The sequence below is a fragment of the Aphelocoma coerulescens genome, chromosome 1A, assembly GCF_041296385.1.
Source record: "Aphelocoma coerulescens isolate FSJ_1873_10779 chromosome 1A, UR_Acoe_1.0, whole genome shotgun sequence".
Classification (NCBI taxonomy): domain Eukaryota; kingdom Metazoa; phylum Chordata; class Aves; order Passeriformes; family Corvidae; genus Aphelocoma; species Aphelocoma coerulescens.
The window spans coordinates 50,435,526-50,454,857 of record NC_091014.1 but is presented as its reverse complement, the minus strand read 5'-3'; the positions used below and the strand labels follow the sequence as shown (position 1 = coordinate 50,454,857).

The window sequence follows — 19,332 nt, the reverse complement described above, 5'->3', positions numbered from 1 at the left end:
CTGCTACATCAGCAATTTAAGACTGAACAAATGGTCACACTGGGTCAGGCCACACGCTCAGTCTACAGCAGCTGCCAAAAGCAGATACCTGGAAAAGGCTTAAAAACACGACAAGCACATACAAAATCAGCCTTCAAGCACCTGCAGTTCAGGAACTCCCCACGCCCAGAAGTCCTTGCATTTGGTAACTCCTTGGAGCTTGGCCAGTTTCTCTATGAGAAAAGCTGAGAAAGCATGCTAACAAGTACACCGAAGCATTAAGCCACGTATTCATGTGGCATTTACACTTCTACAGCATCTAGTAACTGCTGATCAAGACAGACATTAAACATGGTTTTTACCTGTATATGTTGTGTATGTCCTTCACCATCAATCTCCACAAATACTTGTAGAGATAGGAAAGAGAGGTAAAAGCCCATTCTAGCAGCTCTGTGTCCTGTGTATCCAGTAATTTGGTAATGGCCAGGAAGAAGTCATGAAAGTGAGGATAGAAGTCAGCCTGAAGATCTCGAGCCAGCTGCACCACCAGACTGTGTTTCAGAAAACACACCAGTGTTAGTGCATTTCAAAAACAAACCAATAAAAACCTAGTCAAACGCTGCATAACCCAGCACAGTCTCTTTGGAAAGAAAGGTAGCATCACTTTTCACTTTTTAAAACATGTCACCTATTAGGCAGCTGTGGATGGCAAGAATCTTAAGATTTTCAAAACATCAAGCAGCCAGCAGTAAACAAGAAAACAAGTGCTTTAACTTCAAACAAAGCACCTTAATATACTGTCTGACATTCAGTAAGCACTCCAGCTAATTTGTTTGCCTTGTCACAGCTACATTTTTTTGAAGACTTAGAACCATAGAACTCTACCAGGGAAATATGACCGCTTTGGGCATCTCATTGCTATATTTTCCTCAGGTACAATAAAGATAAAGAACACTTACAACAGGACTCATGTTTACTTAAAATATCATCAAGGCCTCTGACTACCTTTGTGGCCATATACTTACTTTAATAGGGGTTGGTAAGCAAGACTGCCTTCGACTTGCAAATGTGTCTTCAAGCTCTGCACAACAGCACTCTGGTGATAAACCAGCTGGTTGAAGGACTGGCATTTGTTGGCCACTTCATTGTAGAATTTCACTGTTCAAACAACAAAAGAGAAGCCCTGAAAACTAGTCCAGTCCCTGGTAAACATGTAGGGTGTTCAAGAATAATAGGGCTCCAGAGCCCAGTCCAAAAAACAGTCAATAATCTCCCCCTGGGCTCTGGATGAAGAAGAAATGCATTTTATCAGTTTAAGGAAAGCAGGAAATGTGAATATAAACGACATACCAAAATGCTGAGTGAGGTTCAGTTCCTTCCATTTCCGCAGTCCTTCGAAAAAGTAGGTTTCAACCTCCTGTCAAAACAAAGATGAAGAGTAGCTACCAACCCTAATGAATTAGTCCTATAAAGATGAGAGGTTCAAATGCAGACAACTGTCAAGTGCCTTAAACATTTAAAGAATATTCTAAAAAACCTCAATGACTAATTTCAACAGGTACTATGGAGCTTCCTTGAAAATAAGTCTTTCTTTCAATATTCAAAACACATTTGAAAATATTTTCTGGTGACAGGACTTGTTTACATAATTGCTTTTTATACCTGTGTTGAGTGGCCTTGATAATCTAAGATGCTGAGCCATAGTTCAGCCAGCACAATGCCTTGGAATTTCTTTTGGCATCCTCACAGCAATTGAGTGGGAAGTTCAGAAGAACAATCCAGTAGGCCAGGTGGCAGTAACGTGCAAATCCCTATAATCATAATGATGATTTATATGACCCATATAAATGATCCTTGTGATCAATAAAGACACATGCTCATGCTTTATACACATGCTGCCAGTATGTGGGTGTCGATCTCTTCTCCCAGGTAACAAGTGATAAGACAAGAGGAAATGGCCTGAAGCTGTGCTAGAGGAGGTTTAGACTGGATATTAGGGAAAATTTCTTCACTGAAAGGGTGGTCAGGCATTGGAACAGGCTGCCCAGAGAACTGGTTGAGTAATCATCCCTGGAAATATTTAAAAGATGTGCAGATGTAGCACTTAGGGACATGGTTTAATGATGACCTTGGCAGAGTTAGGTTAACAGCTGGACTCAATAATCTTAGAAGTATTTTCCAACATATGATTTTCAAACTTCTGATTCTATTGCAACTACTCAGCACCTGCAAGTCTTTCCAGTCCAAGTCTGGTCCTAGGACTGCTAAGTGACACAGTAGCATCTTTCATGTTCAGAAACAGGCCCACCAGCCACATGGAAAACAACATGGTGGTACTGTCAAAGTGTCTCTATGGCAATATTGCAAATCAGGTAAAAAAGTAAAAGGGAACAAAGCATGAAATGAGGCTCCAAGAAAAGCAGTTCTTGCAGGAGCTTCCTTCCAATTTCCTCCTGAATAAATTTCTTAAGTGACTCTTTCATGGAGTATATCTACTTGTGATGCGATTTCAGAAAACAATCACAAGTGCTGCTCTCACCTCAGCATAGCTCCCAGTTCGGTCAATCCGATGAATAATATCGATATTAATATTGCTTAGGCGCTCCGAAAAGGTAAGAAACTGAAAAACAAAAACACACATTTCTTGCTTAGTTTTGAGCACAGCCCTTCTAAATCCCTCTCGATAGCATACATACTGCAAACAGACACCCCACTTCCAAAGACGGGCTGCCAGATAAAACCCCTCAATAACAGCCTTACAAGAAGACTAAGGCAAAACGTGCTTAAAACGCCCAGGAGCGGGACAGACCCTCTACCCCCCCGACCTGCAAAACCCAGGCTCGCAGCCCACCCGTCTGCACAACACACTGAAGGAGATGCAGAGGAATCTACCCAGATTTCAACAAACTGTCCCGCTCTCAGCCTTCCCGAAACAACGCCCTGGTAAATACCCTTACAGGGTATTACTTTTTCATTTAATTATATCGGTTTTGTACGCTAGGGCGGTGGTGTGCCAGCTGCGTGTCAGGGACGGTGATCCGGCTGATGGAGCTGCCGGCTACGGGGCAGAAGCCGCACTCCGGCCCCGCTGTCTCGGCCGGGACCCTGGCAGCGCTGAGGCGACCCTGCCACGCCGCCCGCCCTCACTCCTCCTGCCCCGGTGCCGCTTCGGCAGCCGGGCACGACCGCTGAACTAAAACTAACAGCGGAAGCCTAAGGTCCCTTTCCCCGGCCAGCGGCCGCGTCCGGGCGGGCGCTCACCCGGTGGGTGTTCCCCGACTTGTGGGCCGAGGGCTTGCTCTTCATGGCGGCGGCGGCCCCACAGCGAGTCCCACACGTGCGGCCCTACGCGCTGGGCGCCGCCATGCCGGGCTCGGGCTGCCGGGAGCAGGGGCGGGAGCGCCGGCGGAAGGGGCGGGCAGGGGCGGGGTGGCGGTGCGGAACGGGAGCTGTGCCCGGAGCTGGGGAAGGTGCTGTCCCCGTCTCGTCTTGACGGCGAGTGGCGTTTCCTTGGGGGCTCGGAGCAGAGCAGCCCTGCTCCGCCGTTGTCTGTGCGCTCTGGTGTACGGCGGCGGGCTGGGGCACCTCGGTACCGGGGGAGGCGGCGATGGTCCCCAGGGAAGACCAGTTTGTGCTATGGAGAAAGCATTATGAGGGGGAGCGCAGCCCACAGCACAGCGTTGGTTGCTCGTCCGAAACGGCCACTACCCGGGTCCCTGATCTTAGTACAGGATTTTGTCCGGACCTCAAAAATTTAAACAAAACCACTCTTCGCAGACAAAGTACATGCAAACCAAATCCTCGCACAGAGCATATGGTTACGGGCTGGTCGTCCCTTGCAATGCCACGGCCTGTGGAAGCTTCTGCCTGCAGCTGCAGTTGCGGGAGGGGAAGGACGTGTGAATAAGGTGGGAGGTGAACTTAAGGTTGGAAGGAGCTTTGGTGGGGGCAGGTGTAGTACAAGCAGCTCAGAACCACGCGACTGCTTGAGGTTGCGTCTTGCACAGCTTGAGACTTTGGCCCTGCCCAGGCTGCCTGCCCTGCCTGCTACAGGCAGCTCAAAGCCGCTTTCAGAAACCAGGCGTGCAGGTTATCCAAACGGAGAGACAAGGGTGGGTTTGAGCACGGCTGAAGTTCACTATTAGGAGCACGTAGAGACCCACAACTTCGAACAGACCCAACAGGTTAAACACTGCCAGGTGCATCCAGAAAGGCTGCCCACAGGCAGGCAGTAAGCCATTAACATGATAGTCATCTGGGCAGGTAGGGGAACGTGCTTGCTTCAGCACCTGTGCAGTCAGAGCTACTGAGAGAGCTGTTAGCTTTAGACCTTGCTCTTCTGCTGTTGGAATAGAAGGGATTTCTGGCATTTGCATTAAGTGGAAAGAGAATGCCTAATTTGGCGTTGGGAGTTTGAAAAGGTTGGCTTAAGTGGTTTCAAGCCCAAATATCTCCATAGAAAGTGCAGCTAAAAGCATGTGGAGAAGTCTAGATCCACAAGAGCTTAGGCACCAATATGTAACTGTTTAAGAGCGCAAATAACCTTTCACAAATGGTTAGTAAATTCACTTACTATGTCTCGTACATATTGTATACTTGTGGAAAACAGTCTACAAGATCTTTTTTTCCATTATGAATAGCATCTTGCAGAGCTGTAGAACTTCTTGGGATGCATGCATTACAAAATCATTCAAGGAAATGAGCAAAATCTAACAGTCATGCAAACTAATGGGGAGAAGAGCTCAGGTGTGCTCTGGCTGTTGCAGAAGTCATCATCAGCAAAAATAAAAGACATTAGAGGAAGTTTTTAAAAGGCTACAAATGCTTCTTTGTGTTTGTAAACTGGCAATTTCTCAGAGGATTGAGACAGGGTAGATCTGCAGCTGCTGATGTTCCTGGGTGTTTCTGGGTGCAAGAGCTACTCATGGACTGCACTTCAGCCAGCACTGAATACTGCACTTGGAGATACATCTTAGTGAGCCTCAGGATAGTAGTGCAGGTATCAATACCACTATGGCCATGACAGAAGGTCTGGTGCCTCAGCTGGCAAGGTTCAGCGACCCAGAGGGGCCCTTCCCCACTTCTGTATGAGCTGCAGCTATGTTAACAATATCCTTACTACATACACTCCGCTCTGACTGCAATGCCTCAAGCCTCAGGCCTTATTCTTTTACTTTTCCAGTAAGATATGTTGTTCTTCCATCTCTGGGCAGGCCCCAGCTTCAAGAGCCTGAGATTATCTGATGGTGTCTGTCAGCAATTCTCCTTCATAAATCTGTGCTATTGGCATTAAAAATTAAAAGCAGATGGCCTTAAAGCAGATGGCCTTCTGAAGAGCAAGGGCTTATTGGTAGTAATACCCATAGAGGCACGTAGAAGAAACCTTTGTAAAACAGTGCATGCATGTCTACCAATGTAGTCACCCATGCAGATCTGACTTCTTCAAACACCCAGTGTGGGCTACAGCCACCAGTCCCTGACTCTAATCATCAGCACTTCTGAAACAGGTCTAAGATTCCTATGTCTCCTCTATTCCTGGGTTTTTAGTCCTGCAGTTCAAAATCTACTTGCTGGACTCAGCAAGAGCCAGAGCCATTTTATGGAGAAGCGAAGCAGGCTTGTCTTCTGGTGATGTGTGGTTTAGCCTAATAATAGTAAGTGAGGTAAAATACCTCAATATTTAACCCAAGATGGTCTCACAGGGCAGAATTCATCTCAGATAACCTCCATATTTACTTTTGGGGGGGCCTGAGTGCTGGAGAGCTGGCCAGAGTAACAACATGAACACCGATACGATTTGAGCATCGTTCTCCCTCTATTGTTTACCTATACAAGCTTATATCTACTTTTGCAAAGATTCACACCCAGTCCCTCTAGACGGCCCCTAATCCTTGGGGGAGCCGACCAGTGCATAACTTTGCCAAGGACCGTCAAGATGCTTTCCAGGCCTGCCTGCAGCCAGGGGCCAGTTTAGGGGTCTTTCCTCAGCAACCCTGGGTTGTCCAATCTTTCCAGGGGTATCATATGCCCCTGTTCCACAAGGAATTCCTCTACAATTTACAATGCATGTGTCTGCTTTTGAGATTTAACTTCAGGCTCCTTTTTATATTCACTAAAGATCTAGACACATTCTTGTACTTGAAACATCTGTGTTAGAACAGAATTAATTGTACCCTAGAATTGGTAGTCTCAGAAAGTCTGGATGACCCCATTATATGTGCATATCTACAACGGACCCTGTGGATGCTCCCCACAAGACATGGATCGATAACCACATAAATACATAGTATCCAAACTGTTACCAAATTGCCTACTTCTGTCGTATTTTTATATGTATTAATCACAAGCACAGCACATACTCCTGAAGCCTGTGTGACACTGAGTTTCTGACTTAAAGGACATGTTACCTGGCACTATGTAAATATTACATGTTACAATGAGCAGCCAGGTCAGCCTATTTTTAACCACAGGACATTGTAGATTGCATAGGTACACAGGTATAAGATCAAATTTTCATTTTCCTACCATATTCATAGAGGCATGGTGGAGATGTGCCAGGAAAGGAGTTTGCATAAGTAATTATATTGTGAGAAGATTTTCCCTTTCAAAATGAAACGTAACAGGCTAATAGATGAACAGAAACAACTGTGAATTAGGCCAAACTACTTCCAAGCTTGGATGCCCAAAGCTAGGTTGCTCAATCAATATTAAAGACCCAAAATAAGTAACCAGAGCCTTAAAGTGGCGACAGTTATCCGAGCTGGTTGTGAACCCAGAAGCCCTTCTCTTTGCCTATCTCGAGCCACGCCACAGAACAACTTGGGGTGCAGGGGCTGTGTGGCTGTAAACCTACGGCATCACAGGAGCTTTTCAAAATCCTCCTATAGGGGGAAGCTGGTGCGAGCTGAAGGCAGGTTATACAGGTGCATCATGCAGTTTGGTGTATTCTTTCAACTGAAGCAAACAGATTTATATTTTTTAAATTTGCCTGCAAAGTAAGGAGAGCCCTTTGTAACACAATGACATATTTTCACTGCCAGTTTCCTCCTCAGCTTGTAGCTGGCATTTTGCCTTGCCTTGCGGGAGAAAACCCTACAAGATGATGTAGGATGTTGCTGAGAGCACTTCAAAATCAAAGCAGACAAGATACTGGAATCCTGTTCTGCAATCTGGTGGAACTGTTTGGCCACATTTTTTCTAATATGCCTGAAGCACAGCAATTCTGCAAATAATGCAGAACTCCAGGTCAATGCTAGCTGAGTGATGGGGAGAATTTCACCTACCCTTAGGTTTGCTGATCAGAGGGGGTTTGAACAAGGGGCTGGAATATAGATGCCAGATTTTCTATCTGAAATATCCTGAACTTAAGGACTTCCCTCACAGAAAGGGGCACCGACAACCTGATTCAACCCCTTGACACACCTAGGCCAGTGACTCATCTACTGCAAGTCAGGGTCCTGCTGCAGAGCTGAAATAGGTGCACTGCACTAGCTCCGTCTCTTGAAGTAAACTGAACATGCACACCAATCAATCATCAACACAATCCCTGGCACAATTTTGGTTCATGCCAGTTTTCTGCCCAGTAGGAACCCACACCTGGGGATTTTTTAGGCTTTGGTTTTCTGTTTCTTGTTTGGGGTTGAGATGAAAGTTTTAGAATTTATTTGTATTAGAAAGAAAAAGGGTCTGATTTCTGCACAGACCACATGTATACAGGTAGCCCCAGGACAGGAGAGGTTTGCACTGGTGGCTACTGGTGTTGTTCCTCATCCACTGCTCTGCCACAGCGGCAGCAGCAGAACACCCTGCTGTTGCCTTGTTGAAAGCAACAGTAACAGAAGCAGCAGCAGGAGGATTCACAGAAGAATCATGGGGCACAGAAAGGAAAATGAAAAGGCAAGATGGGGTCTTGTACCCCAAAAGAGATCTGAATGCTCTCCTGCATTTAACGCTCACCATTAAAATTTGACAGAGACCATCTGGATTTCAGGCTGTCTGTCATGTGTCTGGGACTACTAACAGTCTGTTTACAGCATGACGTTCAGGGGAAAATAAGTCCAGGCTCACTGAAAGGAATGGTATGTTCCTGGCATAGAATAGAAGGTAATGTACAAAGCAATTGGTACTGTTCTTTATATCTCTGCATTCATCTCATTCATGCAACAAAAATTAGGTACCTAGATTTGATGTTTTGGCTAATTAATTTTCTGGGGTTTTTATTCTTGTTTGAAGCTTGAACTGTCATGGTATTCATGCAGCTCTAACTTTGTTCTCAGGTTCCAATAGAATCAGTACTTCAGTTATCCATTCCTGATCTCACAGATCCAAGAGACATAGTGTACAAAAGCTGAAACTCTGAAGAAAAGGTCTAAGAATCTCAACTCTGCAGGTGTACTGTAAGGAAAAGAACATTTAAACTGATACATACCCTTAAGCTGAGACTGCTAGGAAGCAGTCTAATTTTGATGTGTACTGTTGAGTGAAATATTTGTGGGTAGCTTAGAAAAGTGGAAGAACTTATATAACATCAAGAGACAAAGGAGCTCTTCCTGGCACTTCCACTGTGTCATAAGCTGCTGGTACCGGCTGCTAAATTAGATATATTCACTAGAAATTTCCAATATTGGTCTATATAAAGCAGAAAAAAAACCCAACAAAACACCATAAAATCAAACCAAACCAACCAACCAACCAGAAAAACACCAAAAAATTTTATTGATGCTCTAACTGTAGAGATGTTGATAACACTAAGAAAAAAATAGGGCTGTCCCTTCTTACCATAAAATTTAAGTAAGTTTTTGGACTCTGCTGCTGCTTTTAATACTGATTTATGGGTCTTATTTATGATCAGATCAAATAGGAGCCATTGAAACAACTGATAAAACAAACATTCTGAAATAATAGACCCTTGTAAAAAAGATACCTAGATGGAAACTGACACTTCAGTAATAAAGGAAATGGAAATGAGCCTCAACCTCCAAGTAAGAGAGAAAACCCAAAAGACACTGAAGCAGATGAAGTCCTGGTTGCTTGAACTGGGCAAGCTCTTACTACAGGGGTGTAGTTCACCTCTCTGGCTATAGCCACTGGCTGCATGGGGGGCTATATTTCATAGCCAGTCGAAGAAGATGAGCATGTGCAGGGTGCCCACCACTGCTTCTTTTGAAGTGAGATGAAATAAGCCCCTTTAAAATGGTGATCAGCTAATGGTACTGTACAGATACAGAGCATCTGCTGTGCCAAGAGATGGATTCCCTGAACTCCAGCTGCAGCCAAAATGCTTCTCCTCAACTGCCATTTACTGCTGCACTTCCTTGTGCATCACAGCAAACTTCACCAAGTTTGCAAATTGCTAACACTACTACATGGTATTAACCTGACTGTGCAGAAGCTGTGGAGGCTTTATGATGATGCTGGATTGACACAGTCTTTTTTGCCTATTTAAAAATGCATGTTAAAGTTATTATTTCTTCCTCATTGCCTTAGCCCCAAATCCACATTTTCATCAAACCCCACTCAGTAGCCTATTTGAACACATGCTAACACTGGATAGCAATACTCTAAAGAAACAGACATTAATTTTAAGAGTCTTAGTGTGCCTGGATTAATAAAGTCCCCCTGCCATGGAGTTTGGTCATAAACATCCACATGACACTTGTCCACTGCTCCCCACCCACCACAGATCACCCACCACTCCTTAGCATCCTGCAACAGCCATAAGACTGCAGTACAGGAGGCCAGAAAAACTGCAGTGTGTCCCAGCAGCATATCAGGAGAGACCAAGGATGCTGGCAGCATTTCCACTCTACAGAAAAACCAGGGATTTGCTATTTGGAATGTCCAGATATCATCAGAAATAGGTGCAACAAATCTCATGTTATAGAGGAAAACAGAAGAAACAAACCAAGCCAAAGACAACAAACGCAGATGGTTGGACCTGAGGGAAACACCTCCTTCCTTATCTACTTTTGGTGATGGATGTTGCTTTGAGGATGTTTGACAAACAAACCGATTAAACACATAGAGCTGGTGTAAATATGCATGACTGCCTTCAAACATTTCCAAGCAATATATGATCTCAGCATGGGCAGCCTTGACACAGAGTAGAACAACTGAGGACTATCAAAAAGGGGTTTGAAAGAGAGGCAAGGCAGTTGGTTCCTAGGGACATTAAAAAATTGGAGGAATGAGTGGATAGGAAACAGCAATTTTGTGAGAAATGCCTCATGGGATTTTGTGTCCAAAAAAACCAAAAAAGGCAATTCTTGCAGAAGAAGTGTGAGAGGGAGGAGAAAGTTTCTTAATGTAAAGAGATGGGGGCAGAGATGAAAGGATTGAGGGAGCACAGGGGATTCAGCAGTAGCAATTACAAAGAAGGATGGGAGTCAGATAGTAAGGGAGATGTCAGAACTGGTGATAGACCCTCTGGATTATGCACAGAAAAATAAATCAAAGTAATCAAAAAGCTAGTTAGGTCACTGGGGCAGTTGCAGGAAACATTTTTCAGAGTATTTTGAAGTGGCACAGTTAGCAGGCTCATTTCCAGAGGCTTCCTCTGTAGAAAATGCAGAGACAGGCTCCTCCTGGGAGCATATCAAAGCAACAGTTTCTTTCTGAAGAGCCTGTCTCTCTCCTTCAGTAGGGAGCCAGGCTGCATAACCGAAAGTACCTACACATTACACGTAAAGCAAACACACCAGCCAGAACATGTGAACTGAGTTTGGATCACAGACAGTGCCAAAAAAACCCAAAAAAAAACAAAAAAAAAGGAAACAACAGAAACAAAATAAGGAAATTCAGAAAAATTTACTCAGAAAAAAATCAATTTTTTGTTGATCGATCTGGTGAACATTTGACAGCCCTTTCTCATACATTAACTGCAAGTAAGCAAACTAGTTGAATTGTAATTCTGTTGATGCAGAATTGGACACCTTAAATAAACAAAAGATCCCAAAGCCATGGGAATAAAGTCCAAACATGTAACTTATTTATCCATTTGAGTTAAAGAAGTAAAATCTGTACCACAATTTTATTCCCATACTAATTGTTCTGTTGAGCAAATAATTATGTATGCTACATCTCACTGCATGGACAGTCCATAAATAAATTTTGAAATTTGTTCTTTTAAATGAAAGAGGAGAATTCTGCAGCAAATGCATTATAGACTCCTAATCATTCAGATTTAAATGCTCAGTAGTCAAGTCTAACTTAAATACTTCCTTCAATCCTGGAGCACTGACTATTGGTTTTAAAAGGTGTGTTGGTATTAGTGGGTTACACAATCTGAAGTTTCCTTCTCAAGACCATTAAGTACTCACATTTAAATTATTTTTCTTGCAAACTGCATTCATTCAAATTCCAGTGAAATGCAGAAATAGAAAAAACAAACAACTAAGAAGGTGTCATTCAAAATGTCAACATAAACCATGACTTTTATGACCCTTTGGCTCTTTTTTATTTGTTGATCTCTTTCTTAGCAAGTCACTCTTTCTGTCCTTGTGTTCCAGACATGCTAAGCATGAGAGGACAAGCACTCCAAGCAAACAAGTTGTTACCCTGAAAGACTTCTATGATTAGGGTCCGAAGCAAAGACCTTTCACAAATCTACACCCCTCCAAATATAGGATTTGGATAGGATGGCATTGTTAGTGCCCACAAACAGAACACAGTCTGTGCAAGAGGCACTTCTATAAAATTACTGCTGGAAAAATGTTTCTAGAAGGATGCTTGAAAATGTACCCTAGTGATATTATTGGAAGTAAAGAGGTAACAATTACGGGATGTCTCAGTAAAAGAAAATCCCAGTGCTCAAAATGCAGTTGCCAGGTGACTATTTCTAAGAAACTCATCCAAATTTCAAAAGGAATATTGATGACACTGCTCTTGAATATCGATAATGATACTGCTCTTCTGAATATCCTTGCAGGGTAATTCTGTCATGTCCAAATACTATTAACAGAAAAAGGGCTGACAAAAAATAATTAAAAAGAACGCTAAGAAAATCACTAAACAAGACTGTGGGAGATTTCTCTAAGGTATCTGCCCTAGTTTCAACTGGGATAGTTAATTTTCTTTTTAGTAGCTGGTACAGTGCTGCATTTTGAATGTAGTATGAGATGAGTGTTGATAACACACTGATGTTTTTATTGTTGCTAAGTTGTGCTTACCCTAAGGCAAGACTTTTCAGTTTCCCATGCTCTGCCAGTGAGCAGGTGCACAAGAAGCTGGGAGAGAGCACGGCCAGGACAACTGATCTGAACTAGCCAAAGGTATATTCCATACCACAGAACAACATTCCCAGTATATAAACTGAGAGGAATGGGCCAGAAGATGCTGATTGCTGCTGGGGTGTGGGCTGGGCATCAGTCAGCAGGTGGTGAGCAATTGAATTGTGAATTGCTTGTTTTTTGGGGGGTTCCCCCCTTAAATTAAAATTATTATTATTGTCATCATTATAAATATTATTATATTTTATTTTGTTTCAATTATTAGACTGCTCTTATCTCAACCCACAAGTTCTATGTTTCTTTTTTTTCCATTTCTCTTCCCCACTGCAAGGTGGGGGGCAGGCAGTGATCGAGTGGCTGCATGGTACTTAGCTGCTGGCTGGGATTAAACCCCGACAGGAGCATTAAACCAGGAGAAGCAAAGCCAATGACAGTGCTACTCAGGTAAATAGCTATAGTATGCCCAGCAATTCAAAACAGCAGTGTGTGGACAAGCACAGCAAGTAGAAGAGATTAGGGTGTATCCAAACACTAACTGATGTTCAGAAATATGGAACACCATCAGCAATGAGCTTCCTTTACACCAAAATGCAACAGGCTTCTCAAGGTGACAAGTGATGCTGCATAGGAAGGAGTTGCTGCAATCAAAATCTTCCAAAAGTAAAAGAAGGGCAGTTTTCCTTGAAGTATTGCATTGTGAGAAAAATTCACTGTCTAATTAGGAGTCAATGATTAATTTTGATATGTTATTCCCAACAATAACTGTGATATAAAAGAAATTTAACAGGCAGCTCCATGAACAGAGGAGTAAATGGAACCTGGATCCCTATATCTCTGTGTCTTAGTGTTGGTTGGCTTGTGAACTTAAGATGAGAAACTTTGCCTGCAGTTGTGTGTTTTTAAAGTCTTTCTCTCAAATGGTTTCACCATTACCTAACAGAGGTTCAGCTCCTGCAGCAGTCTTCCTTTCAGCAGGAACATTTATGGGATCCCGCTTTTTTCCCATCTACTTTAATGCAACTGGTAGCTCCTTAATCTTTCTGAGGCCTTGGTCTCTCTAGATTTTGGTGTGTACTGTGGTCATTGCATGAAGTGCAAACACCTTCCACATGCATACGTGTATATATACATACAGGGCATGATCCCACACCTCTGATTTCCTAACAAATCGTCAGTTCTTGTAGATTTTGTTTTGAAATTATTTTGTTTGTTTGTTTTTACCAAAAGCCAGCCATTTTCTGGAACAGTTTCCAAATTGATCCCTGTGTAAGCAGCAGAGAACAGTGGCTTGTCCTGGCACTACACAGGAGTAAAATTGAGTGTAAATTGTTTTTCGTCTGCAAGGTACAGTGTAGGTACACAAGGTGTAGGTACAGCTGAACCCCACAGTCTGAAACGTCACACTCAAGCAAGGAATTACTGGAAGTTGGAGAGCTCCCAGGCTGCCAAAGCAAATTGCAAAGGGTCTTGCATCACTGCTGAGCAATGGTCACCAGGCCTCCAGTGCTCTCCTCCCTCACTTACAGTTGTTTTTGCCCATGCCCACATTTGCCTACAAGCAGGAGAATCCCTCAAAGTCTATTTTCACAGCTTAGCTCAGAGAGGTGGGCAGCATCTCTCCAAGTTCAGGGCTCAATATATTTGTCTCATCTACAGAAGAAAATCTATTCCACCAATCTCCCAATGCAGTGGCCCATCTGCATGAAAAATAACGGGAAAGGAATGTTCTTCCAAGTAATACAGACTTCCAGAACACCTCACAGAACTGTCCTATAGTGGGAATGAACCCAATACAATCACAAGGAAGGATCCATTTGGAACCCATAGGACAGTCTGGGGTTTGTTTAGTCACATCCATGGCCTTTTTAATTTGAGGGTGCTGGAAAAATGTGAATATTACCCCTGTTGCTGTTAAACCCTGAATCCCACTGATGTCAGTAGATCTTACAAAAACAGAGTCGCAGCAGCAGTGAGATGAGGCACCACATAAAGCCCAGTGGAGATTGTTCAAAGTGTTACAAGAAGACAATGAAATACACTCTCTGAGTTTGGAAGACAGTTAAATAACTATTGTAGCAATGACAAAAAGCAAACACTTGCAGTTCTGTCTGTGTCACACAGCACAAACTGACAGAGCTAATTTGGTTCCGCATGTGAAAAATACAGAAAAAACATTTAGTCCTGTTTTCCAGGTTCACTTGGTGTGATTTAGAACATGGCCATCATACAGACTTGCTGCTGGTTCCAAAACTGGAAGCATCCACAGGGGAGGATCCAGCCTTTCATGCCGTATTGGTCATGATGACTTTTGAAAGACAATTTGCTTAACATTACTTGTAAAAGAACCAAGGATGCCACCTGAAACCAGAGCAATATGCATTTCCTTATAGCTGCTTGTGTTGCAGTTAAGAAACATGATTTGTTTTTCGGTACATGTTATCACTTGCTGTGTTTACATTATGTCAAAAATGATAAAGAAGCAGAATCAAAATTGTATTAATCCTGTGTAATTAATACTTTAAATGCATGTTATTGTTTGAATGGTTTGAGCAACATAATTCCTGGAGGAGTGCAAACAAGGGACACTGAGCACGAAGCTCTGAGCAGCACAAGCTGTGGGTTTGGGCCAGAGCCCGTTTATGTCCTTCCTGAGAAAAAGGGGTCATGCTTTTTGACAACAAATACTTGTTTTGGACGACACCAGTTCATTGCACGGAGTGGGGATGTGCTGGTTTTGATTGAAGCTTTGCTTGGAAGGTTTCTCATCTTTCATGTTGTCAAAAGCTGATTTAGGGCAACCTCTTCAGATGGTCAATAAATCAATAGCCTAATTGGTAGGTGTAGAGCATAAGTTTCTTTCTTGTTCTTCCTCAACAGGACATCTGGAAGCTCTTACTTATTGTATAAGTAAATAGAGGGTAACTGGGCCAGAGAGACTGATGCCCTAATCTGCTGTGGTGACATTAGGACATGCCACTTGTACCCCATGGCCAGCTTCTGTCTCTTCAGCGACATTTATACTCCCAGATAGGCAACTAGACACCAGACCAACACAGACATGATTTCACAGTTCAACTTAATAATCTTGATGGACCAGACTTCCACTTGCTCCCCCTTGTTCCAATGTGCACTCAGAAATACCTCCAAAAGGCCTGCAACTCTAGAGCTCCCAAGGAGAGAGATGTTCCGTCATCTGTGCTTGGCTGTCAGGTGCCTGGTCATTTCTGTCTAAGATACAGAAGGCTGATGAAAACCACGTCTCAAAATGGTCAGATACAGGCAGAGCACCTTCATCTGAACCCAGAGCACTTGCAGCAAAGACTACTTCCATCTTATCCAGCTGTGGATAAGAGCCAGAAAAGGCTGGGCAGGAACAAAACTTAATCTACCTTCTATGAAGGAAAACTGGGTAATTTTTAATCCCCAAGCTGGTTCTGACTTTTACTAGGTAATCCCCTCCAGCATAGCACTTTGCCAATGCACAGTTCAAGATGGAAAGCTACTGTGCAAAGCTTCTGAACTCTGCTGCAAGGTGTGCTGTGTGTGGCTGTGCTGCTGTCAAGCCCATCTTGATCAGCTTTGGCATCCTTTCATCTTCATTCCCCATCTGGGGTTGCTAATATATGGCAAAGAGGCCAAATGTGGTATTTGCTGCGTTAGTCCTGTGTGTACTGCTAGCTATAGGAACAGGCACATCTTCACCATTTGACATACATGGCCTTCAAATCCCATAGGTGTTTTTTGATGTATTCCTCTCTGGGTAAGGTGTATGAATCTCCATTTGTCATATTCCTGTGCACTTTGACTCTTGAACCTGTGATTAGTTGAACACTGTTAGTAAAACTTCCGTCAGCACAGTGCAGGTAGTAGGGCTTCTCTGTTACACAACTGCAGTGTTCAGCAACTCACCTTGGTGAATCTGATTCAGTGAGTTACCTTCCAGATTGCACAACCCATGGAAATGTATCTATTAAACGGTATTTTCCCCTCCGTCCTTTGGGGAGATGGTGGAATATGCTAATGAGCATGGGTAGGTTCCCCATCCTGTGTGAAATGTCTTTCCTCCAAAAGCTCTGGACCGGGAAACCCAAGTTTGCGGTGTGACGGCGTTCAGGCAGGGCGGTGCCGTGGCGCCATCCCGCAGCCCGGAGGCGCGGGGCGGGCAGCCCGGGCCCAGGATCGCCGCCCCTTCTCGCTCCGCAGGGGCGCTCAGCGCGGCGGGGAGGAGCGGGCACCGGGACCGTATAAGGCCCGCCCGCCGTCCCGGCTCCGGCAGTCGCACCGCGGCTCCCGGCACGGCCCGCTCCCGATCCCCGGGGACAAGCGGCGGGGACCCGCGCGGAGCGCTCCGCAGCGCGCCTGTCCCGGCGGGAACACCGCACCGCGCTGCGCCTGTCCCGGCGGGGGTGCTGCGCCTGTCCCGGCGGGAACACCGCACTGGGGAACACCGCACCGCGCTGCGCCTATCCCGGCGGGAACACCGCACCGCGCTGCACCTATCCCGGCGGGAATACCGCACCGCGCTGCGCCTGTCCCGGCGGGAACACCGCACCGGGGAACACTGCACCGCGCTGCGCCTATCCCGGCGGGAACACCGCACCGCGCTGCGCCTGTCCCGGCGGGGAACACCGCACCGCGCTGCGCCTGTCCCGGCGGGAACACCGCACCGGGGAACACCGCACCGCGCTGCGCCTGTCCCGGCGGGGGTGCTGCGCCTGTCCCGGCGGGAACACCGCACTGGGGAACACCGCACCGCGCTGCACCTATCCCGGCGGGAATACCGCACCGCGCTGCGCCTGTCCCGGCGGGAACACCGCACCGGGGAACACTGCACCGCGCTGCGCCTATCCCGGCGGGAACACCGCACCGCGCTGCGCCTGTCCCGGCGGGGAACACCGCACCGCGCTGCGCCTGTCCCGGCGGGAACACCGCACCGGGGAACACCGCACCGCGCTGCGCCTGTCCCGGCGGGGGTGCTGCGCCTGTCCCGGCGGGAACACCGCACTGGGGAACACCGCACCGCGCTGCACCTATCCCGGCGGGAATACCGCACCGCGCTGCGCCTGTCCCGGCGGGAACACCGCACCGGGGAACACTGCACCGCGCTGCGCCTATCCCGGCGGGAACACCGCACCGCGCTGCGCCTGTCCCGGCGGGGAACACCGCACCGCGCTGCGCCTGTCCCGGCGGGAACACCGCACCGGGGAACACCGCACCGCGCTGCGCCTGTCCCGGCGGGGAACACCGCACCGCGCTGCGCCTGTCCCGGCGGGAACACCGCACCGGGGAACACCGCACCGCGCTGCGCCTATCCCGGCGGGGAACACCGCACCGCGCTGCGCCTGTCCCGGCGGGAACACCGCACCGGGGAACACTGCACCGCGCTGCGCCTATCCCGGCGGGAACACCGCACCGCGCTGCGCCTGTCCCGGCGGGGAACACCGCACCGCGCTGCGCCTGTCCCGGCGGGAACACCGCACCGGGGAACACCGCACCGCGCTGCGCCTGTCCCGGCGGGGGTGCTGCGCCTGTCCCGGCGGGAACACCGCACTGGGGAACACCGCACCGCGCTGCACCTATCCCGGCGGGAATACCGCACCGCGCTGCGCCTGTCCCGGCGGGAACACCGCACCGGGGAACACTGCACCGCGCTGCGCCTATCCCGGCGGGAACACCGCACCGCGCTGCGCCTGTCCCGGCGGGGAACACCGCACCGCGCTGCGCCTGTCCCGGCGGGAACACCGCACCGGGGAACACCGCACCGCGCTGCGCCTGTCCCGGCGGGAACACCGCACCGCACCGTTTTGCTTCTGTCCCGCTGGTGTCACCGCACCGCACCTGCCCCAGTCCCCGCGGGGGACACCTCCCCGGGGCCGTCCCCATCTGCTTCCTCCTGCTTAGGCCACCCCGTGCCAGCCCTCCGGGGGCAGTAGCAGCCCCTCTGATTTTGGGGAAGATCCTTGGTTCCAAGGGTGAGTTCTTCCAGTAGAATGGGCCGCTTCACTGTCTGGGACTATGTGGTCTTCGCGGCCATGCTGCTCATCTCAGCCGTCATTGGTGTCTACTACGCCTTCGTGGGAGGGGGGCAGAAGACATCAAAGGACTTCCTCATGGCAGGCCGCAGCATGAGTGCCCTCCCGGTTGCACTCTCCCTCACTGCCAGTTTCATGTCAGCCGTCACGGTGCTGGGCACCCCTGCTGAGATCTATCGCTATGGTGCCATCTTCTGCATCTTTGCCATCACCTACGGCCTGGTGGTGCTATGCAGTGCCGAGATCTTCCTGCCCGTCTTCTACAAGCTGGGCATTACCAGCACCTATGAGGTAAGGTGGAGTGGAAAGAATCTCTCCCCAGTTTTAGTGAGCTGGGGGGCTTCTTGTGCCTACTTTCTACATGTCTGCTCTCCATTTTCTCTTCCCCCAAATTCCCTGCACTCTGGGCTGTCCTACATCACCACACTCCTGAGAGCAGGCTGTAACCCTCTCTGTCCCCAAGCCTGCCCACACTGTCTCTGCAGACAGGTGATGTTCAACCCTGCTGCCTTAGCTCAGGAGCTGTGTGTCATACCAGATTGGTTTCCTCACGCCAGATACTCAGTTCAGTAGGTGGATTAATCCTAATGCAGCTTGGATGGTGACATGTAATCATCTGTAATTTATATAGCAAAACCAGAGCACAAAAGCATCTACTATAGGAACCAGAGTTCTCTTATCATATCACACTCTCTCCAGATTGGTTTCTTAAGCTTAGGTGCAACCACAAAAGTCCCCCTTTGGCAGAGTACATATTTGTGCTGTTCCTAGACATTTTGAAGAGACTCCTTGTCACCTGAGGCTGTTTACACTACTGAATGTCTTCTCTATCATGACTAGACAAGGAGGTCAGCAAGTGCTCTGTGTCTGTAAAAGTTTTCTTTCACCAAAATAAGGCTGAGCTGGTCTTCAGCCCAGCGTGTACGTTGAAGCTATAGCCACCAGCACACAGACATCTGGGGTAGTGGGACAATCACAGGTAGAGTCTGGCAGTTTTGGGGCGGGGAAGCATCTGGTCAGTGCTTTCTTCTGATTCAGAATGTCCGTGCAACCTGTTTATCTTCCTACATGGAGATGGTTCCTAGCTGCAGATT

At 47.0% G+C, this 19,332-nt stretch overlaps 3 protein-coding genes across 4 annotated transcripts in view; 2 read left to right on the top strand and 1 right to left on the bottom strand.

The window, feature by feature from the left end:
- UTP20 (UTP20 small subunit processome component) overlaps positions 1 to 3,340 on the bottom strand; it is a 63,871-nt gene extending 60,531 nt beyond the window's left edge. The window contains exons 1-5 of the mRNA XM_069000996.1: positions 3,241 to 3,340; positions 2,519 to 2,599; positions 1,330 to 1,396; positions 1,005 to 1,137; positions 342 to 530 (exon numbers count right to left, since the gene is read on the bottom strand). Of these exons, the coding sequence (XP_068857097.1) occupies positions 342 to 530; positions 1,005 to 1,137; positions 1,330 to 1,396; positions 2,519 to 2,599; positions 3,241 to 3,285 (515 nt within the window). The 5' untranslated portion in view covers positions 3,286 to 3,340. The remainder of the gene's footprint in view (positions 1 to 341; positions 531 to 1,004; positions 1,138 to 1,329; positions 1,397 to 2,518; positions 2,600 to 3,240) is intronic.
- Positions 3,341 to 3,586: 246 nt separating this feature from the next.
- Positions 3,587 to 18,139, top strand: LOC138104469 (uncharacterized protein DKFZp434B061-like). Its single transcript, XM_069003770.1, has 2 exons — positions 3,587 to 3,761; positions 16,278 to 18,139. Exons 1-2 carry the CDS (start codon positions 3,587 to 3,589, stop codon positions 18,137 to 18,139), a joined length of 2,037 nt encoding a protein of 678 aa, XP_068859871.1.
- The window catches only part of SLC5A8 (solute carrier family 5 member 8), a 32,236-nt gene continuing 30,506 nt past the window's right edge, over positions 17,603 to 19,332 (top strand). For both annotated transcript variants that reach the window (XM_069000971.1, XM_069000963.1), the window contains exon 1: positions 17,603 to 18,529. In XM_069000971.1, coding sequence (XP_068857072.1) covers positions 18,197 to 18,529 — 333 coding nt within the window. In that variant the 5' untranslated portion in view covers positions 17,603 to 18,196. The remainder of the gene's footprint in view (positions 18,530 to 19,332) is intronic.